General features: G+C 43.2%; 1 protein-coding gene across 1 annotated transcript in view; it reads left to right on the top strand.

The window, feature by feature from the left end:
* Positions 1-9,696, top strand: part of EGFR (epidermal growth factor receptor) — a 45,910-nt gene that overhangs the window by 19,166 nt on the left and 17,048 nt on the right. The window contains exons 14-17 of the mRNA XM_010281403.1: positions 602-759; positions 6,256-6,291; positions 7,518-7,659; positions 9,361-9,483. Coding sequence (XP_010279705.1) covers positions 602-759; positions 6,256-6,291; positions 7,518-7,659; positions 9,361-9,483 — 459 coding nt within the window. The remainder of the gene's footprint in view (positions 1-601; positions 760-6,255; positions 6,292-7,517; positions 7,660-9,360; positions 9,484-9,696) is intronic.

Raw genomic sequence — 9,696 nt, 5'->3', positions numbered from 1 at the left:
ATTCCTGGCGCTGTTATAGCCTGAATAAAAGCAGTTCTGCCAAAGGCAATGCCTTTAAACACAAACTAAGTGCTTTTCAAAGTAAAAAAAACACATGGACTCCTTGGGTTACTTCCTAATCCCCTGCTTCTCCCTGACAGAGCAAAGAATCTGCACCGAGAAACCAGGAAAATAGTGATTTGAGGCCAGTCCTTCAGGGAGCTGACAGCAGCTCCAGCTCCATCATTTTAAATCGTGTGCTGGTAGATTGCATGAGGCAACAGCCGGGCCCTCTGCTTTTCAGCTTATGCCTTATCAAGGCATCATTAAATTATTCCCCATTTTAAATGAACAATGCAAACTTTCCAAACAGGCAGAAGGCAGGGGAAATAAAGCAGCAACACTGAAACTCAAGAAGATATTAACTTTAAACATCAGGTACTACCTTTTGTGTGGTCCATCCTACAAGAGCAAATACTTGCAAGAATATTAGGTAGCAAGGTAATAAAACCAGATGATGCTGAAAACTTCCAGCAATGGAAAGCATTTAGATGTATCTTCCGAATTTCCTTCTGAATAAGCTGACGTAAGGACACCATAAACAAGCTGTTTCTCTTTGCAGGGCCCTGACAATTGCATGAAGTGTGCCCATTTTATAGACGGCCCCCACTGCGTGAAATCCTGCCCAGCGGGTGTTCTGGGCGAGAATGACACCCTGGTCTGGAAATATGCCGACGGGAATGCTGTTTGCCAGCTCTGCCATCCAAACTGTACCCGGGGGTGAGTAATGTACTCAGGCTGCATGGAGGCAGGGGGAAAAAGAAATAGGGGAACAGCTCGTCTCGAGCTCTTTCTCTTCCTGACAGTCCCGTTTCAAACCACGGAGAAGAAATAGCATGGAGCGAGAGAGGTCAGGAGTACACAGGTAATGTCATCAGAGCACAGCGGGCTTTGTAAATAGGGAAAGTTCAGTGCCACTTCATCTTTACACAGAAGGGAAGAAAAAAGGAAATGTTTTAGGGGGTTTGAAACAGGTTTGTTTGTTGATTTAAATAGGAAACTTCCTGGAATTTTACAGAACTCACCCACCAGTGATGTACCTTGATTTTTTTACCACCTGGCTTGGTGCTGGGTCCTCTGTTTTTTGGGAGGAACATCAGTGACATCTGGTGGATGCTGGGCTCCCAGGCCCCGTTTTTCTCTGTACCTTTGATTTTTTAGGAGGGAAACAAACCCCAGTGGGGTACCACAGTGATTTTCTTTCTTTCCTTCTTTCCATATGCTAGCACCTGGTCCGAGTTTAAAGCCTTGCTTGCCTCCTGAGCGTGGCTTTATTAATGAGCTTCACAATAGACCAAATCTGCGTGAACTGTTTTTGTCCTCATTTGGGGGCAGGCTTAAACCACCACCTGTGATGAGCTGTGAATTCAACTGTACTTAACTTACATGACAAGAAGTAACAGGGCTACAGCTGCCTCCTGGTTTCCAACCTGCAAAGCACATGAGATGTGCAGTAAGCTTTTAGCGTTTTAGACTTGGTTGTTGGACTGTGATGCTTTCAGAGCAAAAAAACAGCCCACATTTGGTGTCTTTTCCTTCAAAGGTCCCTGCCCTGTACCCTGCAGGTCTGTCCAGTCCAAAATTCTTCTGTAATATGCCTGTAATATGCGTTGCAAGAGAGAAGTTGCAACACTGTCCTCCAACTACATGCAGACCAGCCATCATCCCATTGCACATTTGGCTAATTCAACTGCCAGGTCATTCAAGAGAAGGATGCCCAGACCCCCACCTTCATGGAGAAAAGAAGATGAAGGGTTAAAACCATAAGTGACGGCACTTCCTAGTGCTCCTAGTGAATTCAGTGCTCTGGTTTTCAGATGGTAGCCATAACAGCCATGTAGGTTTGCCATGATTTGCAGCAATGCCCCATGTTTTGTTACAGTCGCAGGCAAGGCTTATCAGGGCTTCCCATCACACTCCTGAGAACAAATGATCTCCGTTGAAAAGGGACCTTAATAACTTTGCTCTTTATTAATGACCTCAATAGTCCTTACTGATACAAACTGGCCACGGTGACCCAATATCTTTCTTCTAACTGGCCACATGGAAATGCAGGTGATCACTGGGAGCAGCGTAATGGGTAACCACATCTGAACAAGGCTTTCCGCTGTGCGGCCTCGATAGCGAGATCAAACAGTAGACTTGAATGCAAACTTGGAGAATGTAATCTGCCAGACATCGACATAATGACAAGCCACGTGGTGTCTCTTTGTGCACATACAAGTCCCCAGAGCAGATTTCATCAGAAAAGTCAATTCCTGCCTGGCTTTAGCACTGGATGGGTGTACCACAGCAGTCTGGCAGGTGATGGGGTAGGCTAAGGGCATGTTTTTTAAAATTAGGGGTACCCAACATATGGCTTGGTGTATTTGGCACTGTATTATTACAGCAGAACATAAAAAGTAGTATCAATTTCATCTCTTACGTGAAAGAACTGGGCTGTTTGCTCAATGGCCCTTTTCGAGTTGCTGCCCAAATGTGGCAGAAGAAATAGGCTGTATCCTTGAAGAACTCAAAAGAGCTACAAGAAGATAGTGTTAGTATTTTTGCTTTACAGATGGGACATCCGTGGCCAATGGCATTGCCGGGTAGAGAGCCAGTGTCAGAGGCGTAACATGGGAACGTGCAGTCTGGCGCAGCATTGTCCCATGAAGGCAATCAGTAATGCCATTTCTCTTCACGCCTTTCCCTTGTCGTACTGCGGGAGTGGGATCTGTACAGCAGTGGGTGGAAAAACATATGTCTTGCAAAGTTTTTGCATCCTTAGAAACCACAGTCTCAGCAATTTCTGCATGACAAGAAACAACAACTTTGTTTCTGTCCCTGTCCAATTTCACAGCTAGAGCCCACAAAATCTTATCAGCATGATTAAGTGCGCTGACTTCAGTAGTCATGCAAGTAAGGGTTTCTAGGACCTGGCTCTGTTTTCCTTATTTGAAGAAGCTGCAAGTAAAGAAGACTTCTCTTCCCAACTGAGCTTTGTCACGAATTTTGGGTTTTCACTTTAGGTGTGCTTGCTGGTAGTGCATCGCTTCATTTGTATTGCTGTGAAGAATCCCATCTAGACTAATTTTCTTTGCTGAGTCATTTGTTCAGCCTTCATTAGAAAACAGAAGGGAGGTAGCTTTCTCCTGCTCAGCCCAAAAGACCCTTTCTCTCCCATTTTCCCTGCTTGGGGATTTTGTACAAAAAGCTTACTTTTGCTTTTACTACAGCTGACAAAATACACTCCAATAAAGAGAATGACATCCCAAAAGCCCTGGAATTACCCCATTTATACCTCCAGCAACTAATGACACACACCAGCTTCATTAATCTGCTCGGCGTTAAAGGATTTGGTTTTCCCTTGCCACTCTCCCAGAGTACGGGAATTAAATTCAGCCACAGCCACCGGGGTTGAAGAGCAAGAGGGAGAGAAGCCACCACTGTAATTAATAGCACTGGCTGACGTGTCCTGCCTCCGCAGGCGCTACCAACACTATATGTCTCCCCAGTCTTCATGTGAAATACCAGGGGATTTTAGACAGGGGTGAGAAAGCAGTCAGGGGGTCCAAGAGGGAAGGTTGCGGCAGCACAGCACAAATGTGACACCTTTGTCACACTCTGAAGGTTAATGAGAAAGAAAGGGCAGAGGAAAGTTCTTGTGAGGCTTTAAAAAGCCCAATGGTTTTCCATTTCTTTTATGACTGTGAAGTAACTTAAGGTGTTATAGTGTGAGTTCCCTCTGAAAAGTCATAAATCATAGCAACCTGGCCGTATTATATCAAATTAGGAGCTATGGGTCGAGGGGAAAGTTGTTAAAATCTTGATGGATTTGAGAAATAAATGTGTCCGCACTGGGATGAGCAATATTTACGTAGACAGATGAAATGCTCAGTTCAGGATGCAATAGTTTTCAGGGACTTGTACACAGCACGGATTTTCCAATAAGTAGAGAAATATTTCAGAGACTACAACTGCTGCTAGTTTCCATCTGATATATGCATAAGATCTTGTGACAGTTCATAACAGAAGGTCACATTTCTCATTTTGGTTTCTGTAAGCAGAAGAAAAACTATTCAGGAATGGAAAAAGTGATTGTTTGGATTCCATAAAACCTGGGTTACCTATGTTGGGTGTCATCATAAAATTTCACATTACGAAAGATTGTTATATTTAGTCCTGGATGGATATTTGTCATAGACTTTGTTTCTCCTTTGACTTGTGAAATTAAAAAAATTCATGTGGGATTTGAAAAGCACAAGCTGATCTGTCATTTTCTTCCCAAACACCTTTTTACTTTATCCCACTGGACTTCATATTGATGGATTTGTGTGGGAAATAATTTTAAAAAAGAAGGGGACAGACGAAAATCTACACCTCTCCTGCTTCTACTTTCTGGTGTAGGAAAATAACTGGTTGGTCATTCCTCAGAGGATAGATACTGTCCCCTCAGCCAATTTTTTTTTGCTGTTAGGAAGCTCATTGGAGGACTTGCCATCATAAAGTAGCATGGCAAATAGGTATTTTTAGGAAGACATAATTTGAGGGACCACAGTCGCATGCTGAAATAATGTGAGGTCTTTTGTTTTCACATCTTTATCAGGAGAAGCTGCACAGGCTTTGTTGCATTAGCATACAGAAATTCAGATCTGGGTAGTAGAGCGTGGTAGGATGAGGTCTGGAGTCTGAGATCTGTTTTCTGTTGAGCGCCTGAAGAGTAAAGCCTGGTGCAAAGTCAGATACGTCTCCTGTGACTGTAAGCAAGCTGGTGGTTCTGCTCTGCACATGCAGCCTCTCTCTGCTTACTTACACAACTGAGCAAACAAACCAAGCTGTAGGCAGACAGGGAATACTAACAAAGCTGGGCGGCTGGGATCCGGGAACCAGTATGCACAGCACTTCCAGCATGTCCAGGACACTGGGATGCACATTCTTGCATGGGAGCCCAGTGAACTCACAAGACCTTCCAGATGCTGGGTCTTTGGAGCACTGTGTTGGCCCAGAAACAAGGCAAGTGCACAAGGGAAGATCAGAGTAATGAAAACAAACAAACAAACAAAAACCCAATAAAACGAGTAGTTGCTCCACCTCTTCCTCCCCCAGACCTAGATCAAGTTATGAGATAAGAACTGCAACTCCACCTGCCATTTTGAAATTTTTTTGGTTTTTCCTCTTGGGGAGAGGGAATTCAGAGCAGTTTTCCCAGCACAGGCTCACTCCTTACCCCCTACTTGACCTCCTCTGGAGTTGTTTTGCAATGATCCATTTTCTTTAAGTCAGCGCAGGGAGCGGATACCACAAACTGGACTTTTCTCCTTGCTGTGCTCTGTTTTTCAGAGGTGATGTAACCCTCTCTGTAATGCTCTCTTTCCTTGGCAGACACCACAACGACCACAGTTCCCATGAAGAGCATACATCTTATAGCCCAACAGCACTTAGGGAACGCATGGTGCCTCTCATACCTGTTAGACCATCAAGTGAATGCAGTCACTGTGTTTTCATCCGTGTTGTTTTTTGCCTTGGGCTGCCAAAATTAATTTCAGGCATTTTAAACTCAACTGGAGGGTGAATGACTTGCTAGTAGAGTTTCTGGCTCTTTGGATAAGCGTCATACCTCTTTACATTACCAGTAACATAAGACCTTAGATTCTGAAAGAAAAGTATCATGGACACATACCAACAGACTGTAGCCAAAGCGAGTGCTGTCAAATCCTGTTTTCTGATGGGAATGTATATCTGCTACCCAAGTTTTCTATTGCAATAGAAAGTCTGGAAGTTGGAATTTTTTTACTTGTGAGGAAACAAGGATTATGCAGGAGGGTCTGCAGTGACATGTTTCCATGTGGCTTTCTGCCGTTGTGCAGGGGAGAGCTTCTGCGCTAACAACACAGATGTCCACGCAGAGCCAGGGAATCCAGGTCCATTTGAATTTTGTATATCTATGTCCTCCCCCCTTCTACCACATGATAGAAAGTTGTTTCTAGTAAAGTAAAAATAAAGTAAAAATACTCTTTAAACTGAGTATGCAGCATAACTATGCCTCTAGATAAAAAATTTTGGAGCAAGGCCATTGACTGATATTTAATAGAGTGTATGAGTATTATAAATTCCTGTGTTAATACTTGGACGGCTCTGAAACATAAACTTTTCAATCAGTAGCACTCTTCTTAGTTGGAATTACAGAAGTATGTATGCCAGAGCTAATATGTTTGTAATGTTCATTTGTTTTTACAGGTGCAAAGGGCCAGGTCTTGAAGGCTGTCCAAATGGGTGAGTATTTCATCTGCTACAACTAACGACAGAGCTGGAAAGAATGCATGCATGTTTACATTTCCACACTGGACACTGCAAGGCTGGGACTAAAGTTAAGTCCTCAGCTCTGTACAGGGAAGTGACAGATTAGAGCAGGCTCTGACCTATAAAAATTATTTAAAGAACTGAGAAATACTCCTACAGGCACAAGATTCCAAAACCTCATTCTGCTTAGCTTGTTTGTCAAGGTGAGGCCTGGGACCTTTTACTGGAGAGCAAAAAGAGGAGCTGGAAGAAGAAAGGATTAAGGGCTAGTGGCAGAGAGAGATATGTTTAGGATTGAAATGGTTACCTGCATTACAGAGGATTCATCTCAGAGACCCCGGGGGTCTTTTCTAGCCCTGTACATCTCTGTGCACAGGTGGACATTCATTCTCCACACTAGATCTTACATTGCACTGTTTGGCTTCATGACTTCAAGGTCATGCAACAAGCAAACAGGCTTCTCTGACTAAGAGGGATTTAGTTTCTGGCCACAAAGTCATGCTATGGCAAGACAAATTCAGCCTAGAATTACTGTTAAAAAGTGATTCTATTTAATAGTAATCCCTGGGGTAACTTAGATGAGTTCTGATAGATCTCTAAGTACAGACCAAAAAGTAACCTTGGAAAACAGGTTTTTCTTTTTAACTTAAATGTGAAATGACCCAGGCTTTAAAAAAGAGGCAGCAATCTGTACATACAACGTGGATGGTTCACACATTACCTGGCCTCAGACATTTGTATTTGAGAAGTGCTGATGACCTGAAGTTCACTGTCACCTTTACAGCATGACCCTCCCAGTAATGGTGAGATGTCAGCTTCATTGCTGCTATCACAACTGCCTATGCCTTCTTGATATCCCCTCCTCTCCAGGTGCTTCGTGTTTCTGATGCAGGCTGCCCATGGCTGGCATATATAGGCATCACAGATTTGATGCTCATGTGCTTGGTGTGTTTGTCAGAGGGAGGAGAAATCCCCTCACTTAAGCTACGAGGATCAGCTCCAGTTGTGAGTTTGAGACAAGAGTGAAGACTTTGAGCAGGTTACAGGATGAGGAACTGAGAAATACAGATGCCCAAGATATCTGAAATGTCAGATACGTGGATGTCCAGAGTGTGCGTTTGATCAAAACCTAAAAGCTTCATGCAACCTCAGTGGGGTTTTTTTTAAATCTTACACCTAAGCATTTTTTTCTCTTTCAGCTCCAAAATCCCATCTATCGCAGCTGGTGTTGTCGGAGGTCTCCTGTGCCTGGTGGTGGTCGGCTTGGGCATCGGCCTTTACTTGCGGCGGCGCCATATCGTCAGGAAGCGGACCCTGCGCCGGCTGCTGCAGGAGAGGGAGGTGAGTGCCACCGGCACGGCTGCAACGCCGGCTGCTTTATTTGGGGCAATGGGTGCCGGCCTCCTCGTACCAGAGAATTAAAGCACCGTGCATCTGCCTTGTTACTCAACAAGCCCTTGGGTTGGCAAACACAGCACCTGCTGCGCAGTGTGCACCTAACACCTTCTCACTTCATCTCAAGTCTGATCCCTCTGGATATAATTTTAAAAAGCTTTAGGGGATTTAGATGTCTGGTATTTAGATACCTAGTGAAAATCATTGAGATTGTCTACTCGGAAAAAACTACATCTTCAAGATGAGGTGCAGTGTGTTGGCTGATCCATACCATCTTGCTGCGTTGACCCTCAGCCTCAAATCGTTTCTTCCTCCAGACACGCCTTGAGGCTGCTGTGGCAACTTGGACGCTTTTGAAAATTTTACTCCCTTAATCAGGCATATGTCTGATCCTGAGGAAAAAAAAAATGAGAGAGAAAGGAGAGGAGGGAAAGGAATTGAGGAAGTGTTTGTGTCTTGTCTTTGGTTTGTTTTTAGCCCAAAAAACCCACAAAGCCATCAAAGTGAATGGTTCACCCTGTTGGGCATGAACAAGGTTTCTACACTGCTTTTTGTTTTCCCCATGTGTGTGTTACAGCATCACCCTCTGGGTACCTCACACATAAAATAGCAAAATTCATTATCCTGGATTAAAGCTGCTGTTTTATGATCAGCTACCTTCTCTTTCTAGTCCAATCCTGGTAAATAATTAGCAAATTTTATTTAGCATTCTGCTAAAAGCCCAGTTACAGCTTCCTTCTGTGCTTGCTGGCTTTGCAGAGTCAGCTGCTAAAATTCTTTTAAAAAAGCTGTCCTGCTTTTTAATGCACTTAATATTTTACATACTCCTGTATTCTACAGTTGTGGTAGTAGATTTCAGTTTGTGCTCAGCTCATATTGTACCCACTGGACTCTTCAAAATTAGGATATTTCATCACAACAGAAAGGTTGCTGGCCCACTAAAATCAGATTGTATCTAGCTAAATACGGTTATTTTTAAAGGAAAGGAAAAAGAAAAAGCACTAAGGGAAAAAGCTGACTTGCGCATAAAAAAAGTGTTGAATATCCTGTTTGGAGGGCATTACTGCCATGCCATTTGCGATAAGGCTTGGGTCAAATATTGAGAACATCAATAGTCAATTCACCACATCCTTTTTTACCGAGAAAAGAATCATTCTCAGAGTTTCAATTCCTGCTTGTAAATCCTGTGGCCTGGGGGAGCCACTGGTGCCATGGGAATTTCTTCCAGTTAAACAAGAGCAGACCTGAAAGGTTGCAGGTGATTCTTGCCCATTATTTAAAACATTTTTATAATTTATTCACAAGTTCAAAAAAAAAACCACTTCTCTAGAATCTGTGGAAATTACATTGTTCTTCATGCCATGTGTTTTAAGGCTTTGAAGTCAAAGCCTTCATTTGAACAGTAGTATTCCTTCATTCTCCTTCAAAATGGCAGTCACCACTCCGTGATTGATTTTACCTCTAAAATTTGGAGCGGCTCTAGATATTTATTGCTGCAAGTCAGAGTGGACCTGTCCTCCCATAAACTGCACGTGAAGTAAAATGTTCATTATTTTAAAGGAAGGATTTATTTGCTTCCCTGAAGCGTGCTGCTTGCTGTCCTCCTAGTCTGTATATCCTTCTAACATCTTCTTCTCCCTGCACCAGCTTGTCGAACCCCTGACGCCCAGCGGGGAGGCACCAAACCAGGCTCATCTGAGAATTTTAAAGGAAACAGAATTTAAAAAGGTCAAAGTTTTAGGCTCTGGAGCTTTCGGCACTGTGTATAAGGTAAGATCACCATGTTTCTCTTCCCCTTTTCGTCTTGCTCCCTCATTCAAAAGACACCCAAACAAAGGATGAACTGGGAGCTGCGGTCATTGTGTAGATTTTTTTTTTAAACTAGATTGTATAGCATGCATATATTCAATGGTATAGAGATGACTCAATCTTCATTAGTTGAGTTATGAATTGGGTAACATGGCAAGTTTTACATAAGATGTT

This window comes from Phaethon lepturus, unplaced genomic scaffold, assembly GCF_000687285.1.
Source record: "Phaethon lepturus isolate BGI_N335 unplaced genomic scaffold, ASM68728v1 scaffold5502, whole genome shotgun sequence".
Taxonomy (NCBI): Eukaryota; Metazoa; Chordata; class Aves; order Phaethontiformes; family Phaethontidae; genus Phaethon; species Phaethon lepturus.
The sequence above is the reverse complement of the archived record's forward strand: the minus strand, read 5'-3'. Positions and strand labels throughout refer to the sequence as shown.